Source organism: Garra rufa, chromosome 4 (assembly GCF_049309525.1).
Source record: "Garra rufa chromosome 4, GarRuf1.0, whole genome shotgun sequence".
Lineage (NCBI taxonomy): Eukaryota > Metazoa > Chordata > Actinopteri > Cypriniformes > Cyprinidae > Garra > Garra rufa.
Window position 1 is genome coordinate 44,857,303 of NC_133364.1, and position 23,003 is coordinate 44,880,305.

At 39.0% G+C, this 23,003-nt stretch overlaps 1 protein-coding gene across 1 annotated transcript in view; it reads right to left on the reverse strand.

Moving 5' to 3' along the window:
• The window catches only part of LOC141334073 (uncharacterized), a 105,552-nt gene that overhangs the window by 66,257 nt on the left and 16,292 nt on the right, over nt 1-23,003 (reverse strand). The window contains exon 3 of the mRNA XM_073839224.1: nt 7,209-7,690. Coding sequence (XP_073695325.1) covers nt 7,209-7,690 — 482 coding nt within the window. The remainder of the gene's footprint in view (nt 1-7,208; nt 7,691-23,003) is intronic.

The window sequence follows — 23,003 nt, forward strand, 5'->3', positions numbered from 1 at the left end:
TGGGTGAGCCGGGTACGACCCAGTTGCATCGGCTCTTCAGCCGAGAGCACAGGAGGGGAACTAGGTGGTGGAATGGTGGGAGCACGCCAGGAGGAGGGTGAGGGTCGACGATGGCGACGAGAGGAGAGGCGGGTCTCGACCCGAAGGCACAAATCAATGATCCCCTCCAGGTCACGTGGCAGGTCAAGAATGGCGATTTCGTCCTTGAGGGAAGCATTTAGGCCGTCAAGGAAACGGGCGCGAAGTGCCTCAGGATTCCATTGGCAGGCAGCCGCCAGCGTCTTGAAACGGATGGAGTAATCCGTGATGGAGCTCCTCCCCTGGGAGAGTTGGGAGAGCTGAGTGGCCGCCTCGTCACCACGCGCTGATCTATCAAAAAGAGCGGTCATAGCCTCGTGAAAGGCCTGAAATGAATGGCAACAAGGAGCCCGATTCTCCCAGACAGCCACTCCCCATTCGCGAGCTTGTCCAGTGAGGAGGGTGAGCACAAATGCAATCTTAGCCTCTTCAGTGACATAACAGCGGGGCTGAAGAGAAAAAACCAGCGAGCACTGGGCAAGGAAGGATCTACAGGAGTTGGGGTCTCCATTATAGGGTGGCGGACTGTTCGCGTGAGGCTCGGGGAGATTCATGTGGGACGAAGGTGTGGAAGGATCCCCGTTGCCGACAGCCTGGCGCAACTGAGAGACCTGGAGCATGAGATCCGCCACCTGAGCATTGAGCCCCTCTACCTCCCTCCTGGCGGCATTAAGTTGAGCGGACTGGTTGCCCAGCAGGACCCCCTGCTGATGAAGCGCTGCCCGAAGGCGATCTGACCCCGCTGAGTCCGTAGGTTGGTCAGTCCGTTCTGTCATGGAGGACAAGGGGACTCAATAGCGGGGAAAAAATGATCTTTATTAGAAAAAAAAAGGATGATTGTCTGAAACAACTAAAATAACCTCCCAGCTAACTGCCTTAAGAAGGCTGGGGAAAAATAGCAAAGCAAAAAATAAAAATAAAAATGCAAGGCAGGAAGGCAGACTAAATCAGGGAAAAAGCAGTCCAAAAAAAGAGTAGCGCAGATCCTTAAAAAATAAAAAAAACAAAACAGTTCAAACCCACAACGGGAGAGGCGCTTGATCCGGCGTTGAAATCAGATAGGGAATTCCTCGGAGGACGATCTCAAACAGCGCGAGGAAACTCATAGATGGAGAAGCACGGGGAAAACGGCTCGACCCGGCGTTGCGCAATCGCACAGTGAGAGCGTAGAGCAAAGGCGATCTCCGAGATGCTCGCTGAAGAATGACTGCACGAAGAGTGGGGCTGCTCTCAGGAAGCAGAGGAGAGTGAACGCCAGCGGGATCTGTGAGCGAGACGAAAAATAAAACACCAAAGAATAGCAGAGAGCGTGCGGTAGACAAGACAGGACTAGATCAAACGGACTGACACAGGACAGACAGGAAGAGGAGAATAAATAGGGGGAGAATAATTAAACAGCATGAGAAGCAGGTGAGTAAGTGGATGATGAGAGATAACAATCAGCTGAAGGGGGGACACGGGGCGGAGAGAGTGACGTAGACAACGCACGTGGAGTGTTGACAACAAAAACAAACACACAGACAGATAAACCCCCGACAGAGCCAGGATCACGACATGCAATGGCTCTCAACTTACTCCAAGGGGAATCATCAGTTCACATGGGTTTCTCCTGCCAACACTTTATCAACTGCAGGACAAGCTAAAGAAGCTGGAGTCATCATGTAAAGTGTGCCAACCCCTCCTTAAGGCCTTACATGGAGGTATTCTCAAACGTTTCGGAGAGGTCATGAAGGAACAAGAGCTTATTGCTGCAGCTATACTGCTTCCAAAGTTCAGAACTGCCTGGACAAGGCAGGTAATGTATCTGTCAATTCATGTGTCAATTTAAATGTTATTTATTTAACCTTGAGATAAGAACTTCTCTCTATTTTTGTTTAATTAATAGTGAGTTTCAGTTTAAAAAGTTATAAGGTCTGGACTGGTAGTGTGAATAAAATATAGGACATATATTGTAAAATGTAGGATTATGAAGGTAAAGTGTCTAAATCTGTCTCGGCACAGGGCTAGACTACATTAAAGGTCAACTGCACTCTGCTACAGCAGCCCTTCAGATGAAGAGGACTTTTTTTGCATCTATGAACACAGGGCAGTCAAATACAGGAGAACTGGAGAGGTACCTTTCATGTACAACAGCTGGAGGTATGGATCTGTTACACTCCTTTCCAAAAGTCAAGAATTTGTCTCTAAAAGTAAACACAGCCATCCCAGCATCTGCAGCCTGTGAGAGACTTTTTAGTCACGCCAGACTCCTGCTCGCAGCTAAAAGATCAAGACTGCATTGCAAATATCTTGAGAGCCAATTACTGCTGAAGTTCAACAGCAAAATTCTGTAAAACTGATTGATTGTTCAAGAAAGAACAAATGACCAAATAAACATTTACATACTGAAACGCAAACACACATAAACAAGTTCATACACAAACATAATAACAAACACATACTCTGCACACACACTTTCTCTTTTGTTCTCTGTTAGCTTGTTTAAATGCAGATGCTGACAAATTTTGTGTTGTGAAAATAAAGACAGAGTTAACAGTTAGAAAAACGTCTGGGTGTGTTTGAAATTTTATTGCAAATGACAGTTTATGTGATGTTAATGTGCCATCACAGGACTGAGATAGGCTGAAGTAAAGTAGCCTATGTTTTATATAAACAAAACAAAGAGACTTTCAAGGAGAGGTGTGTGGAAGCTTTCCAAATGGTTTGAAATTCAAGGTTTTCACTTCATATCAATCAGATCAGAAGTAACTAGCTACTTGAGTACTTTTTCCATCGGATACTTTTTTACTCTTACTCAAGTAACTATTGGGATTGTTACTTTTACTCTTACTTGAGTAAATATTTCCATAAGTACTTTTACTTGAGTACAGATTTTGGGTACTCTACCCACCTCTGCCCACGACCAGAGCAGTAGAGAGAGAAACATATTCTGACAAATACCATACATGATGTAGAATCAATAGATTATTAAATTTGAAGATAATGCTGAGCACCATATATGTCCATGAGTACCTCACAAAAAATGTTCAGGTTTTTTCGTATTACAGGATTGAGAGGCTCTGGCATGATGTGTGGACAGCAGTATTCATATATTAAGATGTCCTGCATAGTCTTGAAGAAGATGGCCTGCTGGATATCTCAAACACACTACACATCTTTCTTGTCCACTTTGTGTTTTTACCTCTTTTCCGCAAAGATTTGCAGACATTTGCAGAGGGCTGGAACCACTGAGGGCTCCGCACTGAGGGATCTATGAGCCCCCAGCAGGTTTAGGAGGTGGGACTTCTACATAACAAAATTCACAAGCCTGAGAATGTAGAGGTAGGAATGATTTTCATTTCTCTCATTTATGACATGATACAGAGAGTGTGCAAATGTAATTGGATATTTTTAATGATTATATGCTTAATCCCTAGGATGTGGAGGACTTTGACATAGACTGGGAGAGTGCCATCTTCCATGAGGAATCATTTGCAGAATGTGGAGTTGTGGTCCCTGAACTCTTTCCTCCCCTTAAATGAGCAAGAAATGCGACACCTCCAAGCTTCTGTTGATCCTACAGCTACATTATAATCACATGGTCGAGACATTTATGTTTGGTGCCTTAATGGAAATCTGGTTTACGCCATGTCTCATTATTTGGTTGTTCATATCTGCCAATGATGGAAACACACTGCAATATTTTCCAGTGAAACTTTATTGAACACATTAATGTTGTTTTAAAGTCAACACCAAAAGGTGTTTTAGAAGTCATCTTAATATATGTAGTGTTATATCAAAAAAGAAAAAGTTCAACAATGTTTTAAAGGTTTTAAATTTAAATGTAATGTTATCAGAGAGATTTTTGTGTTATATAACCCTCCTTCTCATAATGCTTTGTTTTACCATGATTTCGATGAACTGTTTAAATTGTTTCATTGTCACACTGAAACAATTTTACTGGGAGATTTTAATATAATTTTTTTGAATAACAGTATGTCACAAATGCCTTGGAGATGAGCCAAGAAGAATCTTGCAGGGAACTGGAGTTACAATGAAACAGATATTTATTGATGAAACAAAATGAAACATGGAAAACCCAGAATGATAAGACACAAAGTAACATCAATCACGGACAATGGGAGTGTGGAACTGAGGACCATAAATACACAAACAGGGGAGGCTGCAGCCAGCAATGCAAATAGCGTTAACAATGCTAATAACGCTAGTGGCGTTAACAGCTGGAGACAGGAAGACAATGCCAACACCAGTAACGCATTCATCATCTCCGAGCATGATGTTAGGAGAGCCTTCAGGAGAGTGAACACCAGGAAAGAAGCAGGACCAGATGGCATCTCAGGTCGAGTTCTCAGAGCCTGTGCAGACCAGCTAGCACCTGTGTTGACTGAAATATTCAACCTCTCCTTATCTCAGTCGGTAATCCCCACATGCTTTAAAGAGTCCACCATAGTTCCTGTCCCCCAAAAAACCCCATCCTGCTTCCCTTAACGATTATTGCCCTGTAGCCCTGACATCAGTAGTGATGAAGTACTTTGAACGGCTGGTTAGGGACTTCATAATTTCTTTACTACCTGACACACTGGATCCACAGCAGTTCTACATATCGCCCGAACCACTCTACAGATGATGCCATCTCTCACCTCCTCCATACATCACTCACTCACCTGGACACCAGAAAGGGGAATTATGTTAAAATGCTCTTTGTCGATTACAGCTCTGCATTTAACACTATAATGCCATCTGCACTCACCATGAAGCTGGAACACCTAGGACTCAGACCATCCATGTGTCAGTGGATCTCCAACTTCCTAACTGGCAGACCACAGGCAGTAAGGATGGGCAGACATGTCTCAGCCTCCCTCACCCTCAGCACTGGAGGCCCAAGGGTTGTGTTCTGAGCCCCCTGCTGTTCTCACTATATACCTATGACTGCGTAGCCACTACCAACTCCACCATCATCATCAAGTTTGCTGACGACACCGTCGTGATGGGCCTGATCTCTAACAATGACGAGATGGCCTACATGGAGGAGATTAGAAATCTGGAGAGCTAGAGCCAGAGGAAGAGCCTCCTCCTGAACTTCAGTAAGACAAAGGAGCTGATAGTGGACTTTAGTACTAAGCAGGAAAGGAACTATCAGACCCCTGTCATCAACGAGAGCCCAGTGGAGAGAGTGGACAGCTTGAGATACCTCAGTGTTCACATTACGCGAGACCTGCCATGGTCCTGCTACATCAACACTGTGGTGAAAAGGGCCCGGCATCGCCGCTACCATCACAGACGATTGAGAGACTTTAGACTGCCCTCTAAGGTGTTTAGGATCTGCATCAAGCTCCCTGACCTGCTCTCGATCTACAACAAGCGGTGCTGGACCAAAGCCAGGAAGATTGTGAAAGACCTCATCCATCCCAACAATGGACTGTTCTCTCTGTTGTGGCCACGAAAGCGCTTCCGCTCCCTGAAGGTCAACACAGAGAGACTGAGGAGGAGCTTCTTCCCGCAGGCTATACGGACTCTCAATCACAACACCACATAGGACTTAACACTCCGATCTGCTTCTCACAAACTATCTCACTACCCACCATGTTGCTCATATGGCACACTTGCACATTTTGCACACCGCAGAACTGTGAACATTGAACTGTAACATGCACATTACACACATTCACACATAACTTCCACACGTACCATGGACAAAACACATTGCGTTAAAATGTGAATTAGAATTTCTATCACTGTCAAGGCTTCCTTTTTGACTGAAACTGTTTCCACACTGTTGGCATGTGTAAGGCTTCTCTCCAGTGTGAACTCTCATGTGAATGTTAAGGTATCTTTTATGAGTGAAACTCTTTCCACACTGTTGGCAGGTAAAAAGGCTCCCTGTAATGTGAATTTTCTGGTAAACTTTAAGGTTTCCACATACATTGAAACTATCCAGACTGAGGGGATCTGTTAGGCTTTTCTCTATTGTACATTTTCATGTGACTTTCAAAGCTTCCTTGTTGACTGAAACTCTTTCCACACTGTTTTCATGTGTAAGGGGCCGTTCACATGTCGCGCCTAAAAATGCGTGGAACTGCGTGCTGCTTTCTTCCTTATCAACAAAGCGCTTGGGCGCTTGCGCTCCGGAAGCGTCTGCTGTTTCTAAGCAACCATCAGCTGCGCTCTAGCTCCGAGCCTATGCGTCTCCATGCATTGTTTCTTCTATTAGCGTCAAAATAATGGGGGCTTGACAAATCATAAAGTTCAGGAAATCCCTGGTCCACAATAGAGTGCGGATCGGGCCGCATTTTTCTGTCCGAGCCCGGCCCGCGTCCGACAGAGCAGTAACCGAGCCCGACCCGAACCCGACAGGCATTAAGATATTTATGTCCGAGCCCGATCCCAGCCCGACACAGTTAAAATCTTTTTTTTTTTCTCATACTAATGACACGTGCAGTTTTTTGTGTGGAAAGCCCGCTTTTATTAAGCAACTGTAGGAAGGCGTTCGGAAATGTCAACAGATGAGCGCATCAGTGCACACGGGGCAAAAAGCGCTGTTATAACACAGGCGCACTATCGCGCTGATGTAACCGAGCCCGACCCGAACCCGAGCATCCTTTCTAAATATCTGTCCGAACCCGGCCCGGCCCGTCGGGTTCCGTCGGGTACCGTCGGGCTCGGCTCGGGTATCCATCCTCTAGTCCACAATGATGAGCTGCTCCTCCATGTTTCTGCTGAGGTTTCAATGTAACGGAAAAACGTGAGGAAGCTGATTGGTTAGTTCATGTCACATGACCTGCGGTGCACTTGCGACATTCTGAAAAGTTGAGATGTTTTTAAATCGATGCGGCGCGGACGTGCCTGGAAAAAAACGAGCGCGTCGCACCGCGTGCGCGTCGCTTCCAATATGCGCGCGCAAGCCATTTGAAATAACGAACTTGCGCGCGCAAAAGACGCTTCATGTGAACGGCCCCTAAGGTGTCTCTCAAGTGTGAATTCTCATGTGCCTTTTAAGGTGTGCTTGGTCTTTGAAACTCTTTCCACACTGTTTGCATGTGTAAGGCTTCTCTCCAGTGTGAACTCTCACATGTCTGTTAAGGCATCCTTTACGAGTGAAACTTTTTCCACACTCATTGCATGTGTAAGGCTTCTCTCCAGTGTGAATTCTCATGTGCCTTTTAAGGTGTGCTTGTTGTTCGAAACTTTTTCCACACTGTTTGCATGTGTAAGGCTTCTCTCCAGTGTGAAATATTATGTGTCTGTTAAGGTTTCCTTTATCATTGAAACTTTTTCCACACTCATTGCATGTGTAAGGCTTCTCTCCAGTGTGAATTCTCATGTGCCTTTTAAGATGTCCTTGTTTGAAACTTTTTCCACACTGTTTGCATGTGTAAGGCTTTTCTCCAGTGTGAACTCTCACATGTCTGTTAAGACATCCTTTACGAGTGAAACTTTTTCCACACTCATTGCATGTGTAAGGCTTCTCTCCAGTGTGAATTCTCATGTGCCTTTTAAGGTGTGCTTGGTCTTTGAAACTCTTTCCACACTGTTTGCATGTGTAAGGCTTCTCTCCAGTGTGAAATCTCACATGTCTGTTAAGGCATCCTTTACGAGTGAAACTTTTTCCACACTGTTTGCATGTGTAAGGCTTCTCTCCAGTGTGAAATATGTGTCTGTTAAGGCTTCCTTTTTGAGTGAAACTTTTTCCACACTGTTTGCGTGTGTAAGGCTTCTCTCCAGTGTGAATTCTCATGTGCCTTTTAAGGTGTGCTTGGTCTTTGAAACTCTTTCCACACTGACAGCAAATGCAAATACTCACAGTTCCTGTCTTTTGAGCTCTTTTTTGTTTTTCAGACTCTAAGGAACAAAAAGATTTTTCTCCAGATACGAAATCATGAAGATTCTCAAACTGATCTTTCTCTTCAGTTTCATTCAGATCTTCTCTCTCCTCTTTCAGCGATGTTAGGTCTAAGGTGGAAAAAAAAGAGATAAAAGTTAACCCCAGTTTAATTGCACAAAGCAATTAAAATCAAAACGTGGATATGTAATGCATGTATGCTAGATTTTATACCAGGGCGTCCAAACCTGATCCTGGTTGGCCGGTACCCTACAGAGTTCAAGTTGGCTGTTATACAATTAATTAAATCTAGAAAATCTATACAGACTGATCTCAATTATTATATACTATTTTTGTCTCATAGGGGATAAAAATCAACAAATTTAGAGAGAGACTAGGAAAAAAGAAAGGCGACAAACTCCCTATTCAACCATCAAATGAAAAATTCATCATACAATAATTCCTTCTGTGGTTTTATTAAGGGGGCAATTATGTTAGCCAATCATAAAAGTGGGCTGTTACACGGACCTTTTAAATAGAAAACAGCAAAACAGACTGTCAGAGGATGAGAAATGGTGGAAAACGGTCATTAATCTCTCAAAAATCTTATTTAAAAAATTTAAATCAATTTTTTTTTTTTTTTGTCAAAAACGTTAGTAATATTATAATTACACCTCTGGAAACATAATATAAAAAATAACTAAAATTAAACTTCCTTTAAAATAAAACAGGCAATATCTTTGCACCAATTGAAAGTGAAAAAGTGAAAGTGAAGTGACATGTACCAACTGTCAAGTATGGTGAATTGTGCTCTGCATTTAATCCATCAAAGTGCACACACACACACAACAGGAACATGCAGCCGGAGCACTGGCATTAAGGACTGCTTAAAAATAAGCGTGCACATCAAATTATCTTGACTTACTGAACCTGGATCAAATTAGTGAAATAGTTTATTAGTTTACTAGTTGCTAATAACCTAACCTAAATGGTCATTTATGGTACAACTTGAACCCTGATTGATTTGTTAGATAATTTCAGGTCAGTTTTGGACTTTAATCCCAGGTTTTCTTTGCATCTTTTTTGAAACAGCCCCCAGAGCTCAACATTAAGACTTGATATGTGCTTGTCATTTGGACAACTAAAAAAATCATTCATTTGTCCAAGTAAAAAGTTTGGCTACATCCACACAAATCAGAGCTTTCTCTATCTGATCTTTTATATCGTGGACTCATAACGGTGGAAAATGTAAAGCTGCGATTTTCTAGGCCGATAAGATTAGGAACTACACTACCATTCCGGCGTAATAGTCAAGGAAGTTTGCTGCCGTAAAATGGATGCAGCAAGCGGAGTAATATCATGCAGCGTCTGAAATTAGTTCCCAGCTAGGTTAGCATTTGCACACGTGCTGCGTGATATTACTGCGCCTGCTTCGGCCATGTTACGGCAGCAAACTTCATTGACTATTACGCCAGAATTGGAGTGTAGTTCCTAATCTTATCAGCCTAGAAAATTGCAGCTTTACATTTTCCACCGGTATTAGTACATAATATAACTACAGAAGAGTCAAGTTTTAAATAGGACAAATATCGAAACTCGTTGGTCGTTTTTGAATGCTGCTATTGGTCTAATAGGATTCAATGATCTATGCTAAGCTATGCTAAAAGTGATATCGCCAGAACAGGAGAACGGCTGAATGGATTTCAAAACGGTAAAACTCAACTTATTATCACGGGGTGAGTTGGAGAATGAGCCTATTTCCAAAAAAAGTGGAGTGTTCCTTTAATGTTAGTTAATAAAAAGACAATTGTTCAGTGTTTGTTCATGTTTTTGTTACCTGACATTGGCTGATGACATTATCGTTTCAGAAAATATGCAGATTCACTGTACACACGAAAACACAAGGGTGTTGTTTTCAGATGTATCCACTCTGGGACCCGGTTTAAATACATATCGGTTTCACTTCTCCCAAAATGCCAGATCCATCTGAATGAAACGCTTATTCAATACAAAATTTATGCATATACAGCTAAACACATCTCTATGTGGACAAGGCCTTAGTTGTATGTAAGATTTTTTTTTTTTAGTAATTTATTCTCAAGCAGTATTCTCGTCAGTTTTATCAGCTCTATCAGCCAAGGCTCCAAAAAGTATAAAAAAGTTTTTTTTAAATAATTCGCATAGCATGTGATGTTTCAAACATGCAGACGATCTGATGAAGAGCCTGCGTGCTTGAAACGTCACACACTACGCAAAAGTTTTAATAAAATAAATGTAATAAATAAACATTAAACATTTTAGAAAAAAAAAACTAAATATAACAGTAGTTCAATCCAATAAGTGTTAAGTTGTCCCGAGAAAGTGATTTCCTATTGTATCTTTTAGGCCTGGTCCACACTAGTAATCTATTTGAAGGCCTCTGTTTTGGTCTTCCGTCCACACCGAGATGACATTTATGTTAAGTAAAACTAAGCTTTTTGAAAACTCTCTCCAAAGTGGATAATTGAAAAAAATGGCCTTTTAGCATTGTTGTCACACCCTTGGACTATGTTTTGGTTTTTCCCAGTGCCCATATTTGGTTATTCCTGTTCATCAGCGTCATTCCCATCACCTGTCGTTTCTCTGTCCGGCTCTGTCCGGCTTCAACAGATAGCCAGACCAAAACAGTTACCTCCATGTTCTGTGCGCTCTCTGAAGCAAGCTTAATCACGGTGAACAGAGCGCTATCATCCGAGGACAGCCCTTGAGTGAATTTTGCCACCTTTGTGGAGTGGACACTGGTGAGAAACAGATCCTCGTTCCCTGCCTGTTTCCTGGAGAAACTCACCAGTGCCACTCCAGACCCAGAGCCCAGCCAGCCACCACCCCGATATGCGGGGTACGAGCCAGAGCCCATTGCAACAGAGTCATCGCCTACAGGAGCGACAGTGCGGACGATCGCCGTGGAGCCAGAGCCAAGCCTTTTCGACCAGGTGCGAGAGCCGGCCACTGTGTCCGGTGGATGTTTCAGTAGGGCGTGAGGGTGCTGAGGACAGCAACGCCCATTGCACCGCCACTGAGGGTGAGCTAAAACTGGGTCTGCCAGTCTACATCGCCGTCATGGCTGGAGGATCCCTCGTCTTCGCCTCCAGCCTCAGAGTCTGACTCCCCACGGACCTCCGACCCTGCGGCTTCACCCCGGCTCTCAGCTCCCTCATCTCCACCGTCGCCTGTCGGTCCACCAGCTCTGCCTTCGTCAGTTGTTGTCCCTCCTTCACCTCAGGACTTCACTCCTCCAGCTGTGCCCCATCGCTCTGTCCCACCAGCTTAGTTGGGCTCCTCCCTCTCTCTGCTTCCACCTTGGTCCTCTGTTGTACCGGCTTTATGTTTTGGTTTTTCCCAATGCCCATATTTGGTTCTTCCTGCTCATTAGCCTCATTCCCATCACCATCGTTGTAATTAGCACCTCTTTATACGTTTATAAGTTTGATTTCTGAGTTTCTCTGTCCAGCTTCAACGTTACCTACTGTGTGCGTGTATGTTCCAGTCATCCTGTCTGTCTGTTACCCTACCTGAGGATTTTAATAAAAACTTTTTATTTACTCCTACATTGTGTTGTGCATTCCTACACGTGTTGTGACAGTTGTAAAGTGCACTGTAAAAAAGTAGGTATTTGAAAACGATGGCGCATGTTTAGTCATGTAATCTATATTGTACCAATAGAAATCTGTGTTTATGCCAGTATTGCACCTGTTATGTGCTATTCACTTTTTACATTGTTGCCAAAGATGTGTAATTTTATACACTCTTCATATCACAGTCCTGCAAAGGTGACAGAAAATTTACTTGTGACTGCCATTTGTGACAAAACACGAGGGCAGTTGCATCTGAGATCAGACATATAATGGTGATTGAGAGTGAGGTGAATGGTGAAATATTTTGGTAAATGTATCGGACTCTGAGTAACGCGAGATCACACAAAGAGCGCAAGATTCATCATGGCAGCACACAGTCACTGAGAGAGCTCTTCTCACTTTATTAACTCTACAAACTGTAGCAATACTGTGGATTATTATTACATACTGACAACTATAAGAACAAACTAACTGTACACTGGAAAAAATTAATTTACAGAAGCATACATCGATCAACACTAAAACCACTGCAAAATGGATAGTAGCACTACAACTAAGAGAAGCACTCCTAAACCAAACAAACAGACAAAAGACTTGCATCCATAAGTAACAAACTAGAGTTACAGATTACGCTACAAGATGAAATAAAAGAACTTTGGTCAAGACTGGAATTTGCATACAACCATACTGAAAAACTAGAACAAACCAATAAAGGCGGGTGTACACGGTACGATTTTTGAGGTCGTACGAGCTCGCATGCGATTTTTTTGGTTATCGGAGGAAATCGTCTCTTCTCGTATGGTCGGGGCTCGTATAGTGTGTGAGAAATTACGAGACGAGCAGAGTGCCTTACGAGCACTTCCCAACCTCACGATCATTTTTAAACATGTCAAAAAACTTCGGGAGCTGTCGGATTGGAAACGTGACATGTGTGCTGTTGAACGAGCTGATTTGTTGATCAAACGGGAAATAACCAATCAGAAGCTAAAGAAAACAAAACCACAGAACAAGATGAACATGACACCGCCATGGCGACTTGGACTATCGAGAAAGAGGATAAACTCTTTGGCAAGAACAGCGAGCGCTATATGATGTATCGATAGGTGATCGATCACCTATTGTTTGCTACAGCTATTGCTAGCTACAGTGGTGGCCAACAGTGATGCGCGGGTTGATCCAAAATGAGCGGGTGCCTGCAGTCACCCGCGGTTATGAGTCATCCAAAAATATTTTTAATGATATTCGGGTCCCGGTCGGTCGGGTCGTTTGAAATAAAGATGTCAATTAAACCTTTGTAATTTATATAGTACTAGACGCAATTTTCTATGAAATGCATAGACCTACACTTTATTGGCTGAATAATATTCACCTTTTGAATGTTGAGTGTTATTAACTGTTGAATAAATGCTGACGCGGGACAAAATGCCCGATTTCCCAACATGTTGAACTGAGCAATGTCATTGTACCATTTTAATAGGCTACTTTTAAACGCATATAGCTCAGTTATGTCAGTTTTATGTATTTTCTGAGAGGGGGTGGGATTTTTGTTGGGAAAGTCGGGTTAGAGACGCACACTTCGATTAGACTGGATAAACACATGCAGCATCTTAATTGTTAAGAAAATGGTTTTCCTAATAAATGTCTCGAATATTTTGATTATGTCCAATGCTTCTCTCTCTTTTTGGAATTATTAGACACATTTCACATTTTTAAACGTTTATTCAAGCAGTAATATAGAAATTATCTCCTGTATATGCTTGTTTAAAACCAGGGATTAAAAACGAATTCCAAGTAAAACGGTATTTTTTCTTTACATTTCCAGAGAGCGAAACGAACGAAATTAAACATTACTTAATAAATTCAAGGCACTATAATTTCCTTATTCATTTGATACAATTATTATAGCTATACAATTAATATATAAAATAATATTATTTAGTCATATTCGCGATTCCTGATTTTATATATGAAATCTTCGTTTTGAAGTGCATTCGTTATGGTTGTATAAGAAAATTCGTTAAGCTAGCCTATTAAGTTGATTTAATATTCTTGATAATTTTTTGAAGAAGTTAAAGTTAAGAAAAAAAGAATTAGCTTGTAGTCTATATATTTAGGGCTATAGGCTAATCTTTTTCTTAACTTTTATTACAAAAAAATATGTGTAATATATATGTATAAAATAATTCTTGATCATATTTAACATCGGAGAATCACTGACATAATTTAGAGTACTTCGAAAATGAAACTATTTAAATCTGTATAAAGGAAAGACAAAATAAATCACAACAAGAACAATCTGTATTTTTCTTGTAATCAAGAACATTTCTTTTGACAAAATTACCTAATTAATGCCGAATGTTGTTTGACAGTGAACGCATCTCCACCGCATAGCCACATATGTTCACTGGTGTCAGTCGCAAATATTAAACATGCGGGTCAGGAAGTGGGTCGGGTACAATATTTTTTTTTTTTTTTTGCGGTCCGTTGTGGGCGGGTTAGTTGAAAACGTCGGTCGGGTTCGGGTTCTTTTTACATTGACCCGGGCATCACTGGTGGCCAACTAGCCCCCTCTACGTGCATAATACTACGTTAAAACATACATTACAATGCTGTACAGTGCTGTAGCATTGCAGTTCCAATGTCTTTAATGCTTGTTAGCACTCCTGTAAAGGTGAAGTTTTGTCAAGTTTGCAACGAGTGTACTACACACGCAAGGGTGATCAGACGGTTCCTGCATGTGTAGCAAAGTGTCTCACGGCTCATATTTTTTATATGCAGTAATGAAATAGACAGAGAGCAGTTGTATTTAACAGTAGCCTACATACACAGTATATTATACACAGCCTTCCTCTCAGAATGTGATTGGCTCGGAAATCGGCACGCCAGGTTTTAAAATTGTGCCGTGTACCACTGCGTCCGTAAGAAAAGTCACTTGTGACGTGTGCGTGGCCATACAGTCTTCCGACCGTCCGAATTCGCACCGTGTACGGCCGCCTTAACTGTCTTATTGGACTACTGTCAAAGCACTCAGTGAACAGATAGATGCGGTCATAAAAAAAAAAAAAACATAATGAAAGAAACCATCCTGGATATTCAAACCTGAAGTATGTGTGATAACCTGATTTTCTCTGGCATCCCTGAACACCCTTGGAGTTAAACATGGAGGTGGGAAAATTATGCTTTGGGAGTGTTTTTCTGCTAAGAGTTGAGGACAGGACAACTACACTGCATCAAAGGGATGATGGATGGGGACATGTACCATTAAATCTTGGGTGAGAACAATTGAAAATGGGTCATGGATGGGTATTCCAGCATGACAATGACCCAAAACACATGACCAAGGCAGCAAAGGAGTGGCTCAAGAAGAAGCATGTTAAGGTTAGGGCTGCATGATATCTCACATGCGATATCCAGTGTACATTTTGTCAGTAAAGCCGTTCTGTTATGCAGCTCATTAAAATGCAAATCAATGTATAACTTTTTTGAAATGCGTTTTTATGGATTTTTGTTGTTGTTGTTGTTGTTATTCTGTTCAAATAATCCTACCATTTAAATTTCAACATGAAGATACTGAGGATACATTTCTTTGTCAGTGGGCAAACATAGAAAATCAGCAGGGGATCAAATAATTATTTTCCCCACTGTTCTAATTGTAAAATTTAGGCCATTTAGAAAGCATAGTTTGTTAAACCCTAAAGTCATGTGAGAGACAGAGAGAGATTAGGCCAAAATAAAAAGAGACTGAAAAGGAAAATGGAAGTGAAGGTGCAGTTCAAGAGAGGACTTTTAATTATTTTGCATGTTGCATAGCCTAATGATTTAAACCTTTTTTATGTGATGACCTTACACAAATAGAGTTGTCCGTGTTTCAGAGATTGAGTTTGGGTCTTCAGCGAGCAACAGACTCAACTCTAAGAGATGAGAAGGGAACTCACTTTGAGAACACTGTACTCATAGGCAGAGGTGTCAAGTAACGAAGTACAAATACTTCGTTACCTTACTTAAGTAGAAATTTTGGGTATTTATACTTTACTGGAGTAATTATTTTTCAGACGACTTTTTACTTCTACTCCTTACATTTTCACGCAATTATCTGTACTTTCTACTCCTTACATTTTAAAAATAGACTCGTTACTCCTATTTCTTTTCGGCTTGTTTTCATTCATGTCATCGGTCAAAAACAAACCTATCCAGATAAATCGCGCCATCCACATAGAGTGAATTTGGTTGTGGTTGGATGAGAAGTATAAACATATACCATTCCGACACCCTATTGGTTTGTACACGATCCATAACACCTGCACGTGACATGACACAAATCACGTCACACTCCTGGCCATCGGGGAGAACCGGGACATTCCCGGTGGGCCTGTGGAGTAGTGGGCCGATCGCCGAAGAGAGGCAGACCTCCCGCATATTATGCGCTATTTGAAATGACATTCGAAACTGCAAATAGCCCAAAAGTGTGAAGTGGCGGAATCAGTCACCCGCACACCGCGATGCAAAGTGATAAATAGCGCAAGTTGCTTGACGCATTCAGATTTAACACAGAATTGTGTTAGGCAGTTGTGTGATATGAGAACATTAAAGGTTCTGTAGGATCTGCTGGGCTGCTGAAAACAGCTGCATGATGAGGTAAAATGATAAACGTCTATACATAATTACTGTCATTTTTTTATTAAAAATTTCATAGTTTATTATTATGAATGATTAAAAAAAACAACCATTGTAATTTCATTCTTGTGACGACATCTTACTAATACTAGTCAGTTAATATATGGATTTTAAGCAATAATTTATTTCTTTTTAAATGTTAAATTGTAATTCATTTTAATTGGAGTAAAATGTTAATTCAGTAAGAGCCTGATTAAAGATAAATATCACTTATATAAATTAGGCGTTTACTATACATATTAAAGTTCTTAAAGGGACAGTTCACCCAAAAATAAAAATTGTCATTATTTACTCAACATCATGTAATTTCAATCCTGTATGAACTTCTTTCTTCTGTGGAACATAAAGGAAGATACTTTGAGAAATTCAAAAATTGTGTCTATAGAGTAGAAATCAAGGGTAAACAAATATGTTTGTTTACATTCTACAAAATATATTTTGTGTTCTACAAAAGTAATTTTTACAGAATTTATTAGCAATAAAAGTCCCGCATTCTAGCTCAATATCAATGCTTTACTGCATGCATTTCTATGTGACAAAAATGCATTATTAATTTTATAAATTATTAATAAAAGTTGCATTTGAATTCAGTATCTAACATTATTTGATTCTGTCCTGTTTTATTCATTCATTTATTTACTTCAATTAAAGGCCCTATAATCCAACAAAACTCACGGGTGAACTTGTGGGCTGGATGGGCTGGATTTGTCCATGGCCAAATTTTAACCCCAGTCCAGCCCTGCACTCCAGAAAGGATATAGGCAGTGTTCGGGTCGTTACTCAAAAAAGATTATTTCTTAAGTTATTATTTCTCTACTACTTGCTTATTTATCAAACGGGTGCTTTCTCTTCATCCTCTGCAAATGAAGCTACAGTAGGTAGTTTGGTAGAAAGACGTTTGAATAAATTAGCGTTTGCGATTGACAACGAGATTGACAATGTTGTGAAAACAATACTTATAGGCAGCAACTAATCATCATATCTTCCGCTCCAAGAAACACATGTTAATGCTCAGTAGTACACATTTATGGTTCTTTAATGTATTTGCATTGTAAAAAAATTCGTTTATTTTAATGCGTTTATGGGCAAATATGAAGCTAAAACAGGCAGCCTAGTGCATCCCAAATTTTTCAACATTAACATTTTAATATAACATAGTCACTATGGCCTTTAGAAATGTGTTTTGTAGTGCACAATAGGCCCCTGTGGCGGTGCCTAAGCTTTTGTCCTCAATGACATTTTTTTCATTACATTACTTTTACTTTTTTACTTTAAGTAGTTTTGAAACCAGTACTTTTATACTTTTACTTGAGTAAAAAGCTTGAGTTGATACTTCAACTTCTACAAAAGTCTTTTTAAATCTTAGTATACTTCTACTTGAGTAATGAATGTGAATACTTTTGACACCACTGCTCATAGGTGACCCTTGAGAGTGAGGGGAGCACTACTCTGCTCAACCATAAAAGCCACCAAACAGAGGCAAAGATGAACTAACATTTTTTGGCTGCCTCACGGCTCATCAGGGAGCAGATGCTCACCTTGGCAGCGTCATACTCACAGGCAACCCTCTAAATTGAGTTAGGGTTAGGATAGCACTGCCAACTAAGCCATAAGGGCAGTCTCATGATGGGAGCTGCAGAGAGCAGCATGCTCATAATTGACCCTATAATGAGCACAGAGCCGGTCATCTGGGAGGCCAGTTAAGGAAAGGCCTAATACACCTGGTATTGCCTCACGAAACTCCATGGAGTGGAGGAATTAACTCTCAGAGATAAGAGGGGAATCCAGGCGTTTACCCTGGGAGCGGTGTGCTCAAAGGAGACCCAAGAGCGTGAAGGGAGCACTGCCAATCTCAAAGACAGGAGTAGCCCAACAGGGAGGCAAAAAAGTCTCAGATCAAGAGCTCACCTGCTCCATCCAAGACTAATGGCTTTATCAGCCATTACATGCAGACAAAATAAACAAAAATAAATCAATGTATTGGAAAGTCTACTCATCACCTTAACTTTAACTGAGTTTGTAGTTGGTGCCACTAGACAGACTTAAACTTACTTACAGGTGCATTTCTTACCTTTGATAGAGGCAAAAAATTCCTAGCATTATTAATTGTACGTAATGCCACATTATCGACCAAATGGTTGAGCACATTTTGAGTCACTATATTTTATTAAGAGGAGTACCTAACTTAACTTAAGCTGATTGAGCCATCTCTACCATCTGGTTGAGCTATGTTATGCCAAAAAAATCCACTAGATGTCATTATGTCAATCAGCAGTACTTGTGACAACACTTCTTCTCTCATGGATGTCAGAATCAAAGAAATCACTCCTGCCATGTGAACTGTTTTTGGTGAAATTTTGCAAGCTAAGCATATTTCTTTGACATATAACACCTAACTTTACAAAATTATGTTGCTTGTTGACAAAAAAAAAAACTTCAGTATGTTTTCAATAATTTTTCAAAAATGTGCTCGACCAAACGGTTGATTTGTCACTTTATGGTAAAGGTAGAAATGCTAAGCTAATGTTTTCAAATCATCCATTTCTGCAGTCAGAATGGACTATTTGCTGATAAATATAAACTTCTGATCATTCATAGTTATGAATATGACACAGCTATTGTTATTTCCTCATGAATATACTATGAATGTACATTTCTTAAGTATGTCTTTTTTGCCACTTTTGGATATTTTTAAGTAAATATAATGAAATCATAGAATTAATGTTTGAAAAACATAATGATCAGTTGCAGATACTTCTTAAATGACAAATACTGGTGTATTAACATTAAAATTTTAAGATTGTTATTTATTTGTTTGTTTTTTTGTTTGTTTGTTTTGTTTAGTTTAGTTTTTTACAACAGTTTCTATGGTAAAAGAATGCGCACTCTCACAAGAGATGTTGCTGAAAAATTTTACAATCACTAGTTTTTTTATATTGTTTGAAGGATTGTTTCTAATGTTGGTTTACACTACACAACATTGCTGGTTTACAAAGAAATGTTCATTTATCTAGAAACAAAAATTCTGTTGCACTGCCACACTTGCCGGCATGTTTCTTGAAACACGAAAGCCTAAAATGCCAATATATTATTATCTTTTGCTGTTTTTTATTTTATTATTATTATTACTTATTTATTTTTTTAATGCAGAAAGCATGTAATGTATTTTGTTTTGTTAGTTTTAGTTATTTGAGTTATTTTTATTTTGGTATTAAAAACAAGAAAACATAATTTCCGTGATAAAATGAAAACCTGAAATATTTTATGGCATACTTCAATAAATAAAGAAGATTCAATATACAAAAATATTTTTTTGATTATAATTTTAAATAAATTAGTGTTATAGTTCATATTTTCATAGTATAAGTATGAATTCCAGTACTTTTACCATTAAGTGACATATCAACCGTTTGGTAGAGGTCAATATTTAAAAATTGATGGGATGTATAGGAAAAAAAAAACATTGAGTGTGGTTATTAGTGACATAAAGAGATAAAAAAAAAATGCAAACAAATTTTTTTTCCATTGCCTTTTTCTTGGTGGGGCAGTTAAAGGGTTAACATTCCATTAAGTGTATTATTAATATACAAACAAAGCAATAAATTGATGGCAAAACTTGTAGATTTAAAACTAAATTCACCAGTAGGTAGCGGTAAGTCACTGTCTTAATGAGCAAGGCATTGTGTCACTTAGTCGTGAAGCAAACGGCTGTAGTTATGAATGGATTAATGATCACTGTCTCTCTGAATCATTTAAAGCTGCAGATTCATTCAGTAACAGAACACTGCTGTTTCTTGTAGACACACACCAGTTCTGTTGTGGATTACGTTGGAACTATTATTATTTTGTTGTAAAATATAACAATATTGTGTGTAAAATGTAGGCTACATTTAAAAATGTAAAATGTTCACTTATTAACTTTTTGTTTAACTTATATAAAATCAACATTTGCAATAATTTGGATGTTCAAGGAAAATTGCATTCTTGCTTGTATTTTGAAACATTAATAACAACTCATAATGGATGTTTCTGTATCGAATAGTTTCTTAAATCGATCTCTATGTACAGTCAATATTTGTTTTTATAGTAAAAACAGAATTTGGCTTGTCAGAAATACTTGCTTAGTTTTGATGTTACTTTCAAAAGTTGGGGTTAAGTAAACAAAAGCCAAAGCACACTATTTTGTTCGCATGCCCCCTCCATCACCTCACTTTCAAATGCTTGAAAACGCTAGTGTGGATGGAGAAAATTTTAAAACAAAATGGCTGTTTTCAGTTGTATCAGGATTAATTTAGATGTAGGCTTAGTGTCCACTGGCTGTTTTATTTGCTTACCAAATAGCTAAAAATGAACAAATGTAGACAGCATGCAGTAGCCAAATATGATTACTCACATTTCAAGGTTTGCTTCTGCGTAAAATAAGCTATTTTCTTACTTTTGCATAATTAGCCAAAGTGCTACAGGGCTCGACATTAACGCTTGTCCGAGACAAGTGGATTTTGTGAATAGGCAAGTACACTTTTTTTCTCGGACAAGTGAATGTCTGAAATAAATGGTTTTAATATTAGAAGCAAATATTGGGTTTATTGTTACAATTTATAATATTATATATATATATATATATATATATATATATATATACACACACAAATATATACACATACATATTGTTTAGGTTAATTCCATATTATTGTTACAATCTTAATGCATGATGTCATAATAACAAATGCACACTGTGAAAGAAAGATATTTAGTGTTAGTGTTTGTCATGTGATCTCAACACTTCTGTTGAATGTCTGAACATTTCTACACTTGTGTGACATTATTCATAAATAAAATTCATTTCAGCTTTGAGAATAAAAACCAACCTGTTTGTTCCTCAGTTTCTTCATGTTTGACTCTGAATACCTCTTCAATCTTCATGTCTTCACTCTCCTCTTTAATAAACACCATCTTTGTTTGTTCCTCAGTATCTTCATGTTTGAATATTTCTTGAATCTTCATGTCTTCACTCTCCTCTTTAATAAACGCCATTTTTAAAATGTGTATCATGAATCTCTGTTGATTCTCCAGGAGTTTTTCTGTGTGTGTACACTTTGTCCTGCTTAAGATGAGAATAATAAATAGACAGAAAAAAATCAATGCAAACTAAATCTCTAAGTGCGTTTTAATAAGCTGCTAGTTCAGTAGTCAGTGCACTAGTAAGACAGTCGGAGTACATATAAAAAGTATTAAATATTTACAAATTACACAACCGTTCATATTTAGGCAGGCTATTTTAATTTATATTTGGTGTTTAATTATTTGTTTATCATATCTAATATATTACACTCTCATGAAATCATTCTCGGTTGTGATTCACTGGTTTGTGTTTGTTGTTGTCGTTTGTAGTCCGCGTGCCGCTGAATCGAATCACTGAATCATTTCACAAATGATTTGATTCAAATGATTCGGATTCTCAGTTTCTCATCACTTCTTATCATCACAAGATTGATTCATGATACAGAGCGAAATGAGACGCACCTTCTCTGTAACTTAAGGCTAATGTTTTATTTAAGTAACACCAAATAAAGCATTACAACATTATATTTAACAATGACGGATGTATTTATTTTACATAGCTTGTAAATGTTTTAATTGATATTACAGTGTGCATTAGTTTAACAACTTTAAAACCCACAAACCTTTATTAGGATGAATCACAACAGATGAGGAGCGCGCATCTTTATGACGTCACATCACCAGAGCAAAATAAAAGTCCATTCGTGCACCCCTCTCAAGAATCCCAAATACACATAAACCTCATAAAAAAGTTGTATATAGAATAGCATTTCGTGCCCCTGTGATGATGCTTTTCTAAAGTTATTAACATCGTAAATCTTGGAATATTTTCTCTGTTTTCTTTTCTCTACTTATGTTGTTTTTCATTTAATGTACATTTAAAACACAATACTTTCTGTTTTTATACCTTGCCATTAAATTCACATAAAACTAGTCAATGCTGTAACTGTTACAAAGGTTGTGTGCTGGCAAATTTGATCTATCACTCTTTTGACTATTGTAACCAATCTCTGGCTATTTTGTTTGTTTGTTTGTTTGTTTGTTTGTTTATTTGTGTATTTCTCTTTTGGAAAAGTTATTGAAACACTATCAGGGATTTTTTTTTTTTTTTTTTTTGAGGACACAAAAACATATTTGTGGCAGTTTCCATTTACCACTACAGAAGTTTACAAAACTATGACTACTTCAATTTTTTTGAACCCCATAAGTGTGAAAAGAGTCATGTCAACGTTGAATTTCTGTCACTGATGGCCGATGGCGTTAATATAGGCAACTGACCTTATTTCAACCAAATTTCAATGTTAAAGGTCATGTGCCAGCTGGAAATGCATTAACACTGCTTTATGAGCTCATACTCCAGCTATGTTTAATAGCAATTTTTAATTTCTATTTTTCTTATTGCATTTTACTATATAAAGCTTTATGCGCCTAAACATGACAATTGTGACTTTTAGACCTTATCTCACACTCTCTCGTGATTTATTAATATTTTCAGCACATTATTCAGCATGCATTTATGTATGAACTCTGAATTCCTTATTATGATTTTGAACGGGGCTCTTATTTTGGTCTGGTGATGTGAGGTCATACGGCTGAGCGCGCTCCCGCATCTGTTGTGATTCGGCTGAAGAAAGGTTTGTGCTTTTAAGCATTCAGTGTTTACAATGGTACAAAATGTTCAGGCAGTGTTGTAGTTTTTATAAATGATATAGGCATGCATTTTTATTGAAATTAACATTGTAATACTTTAGGTAACA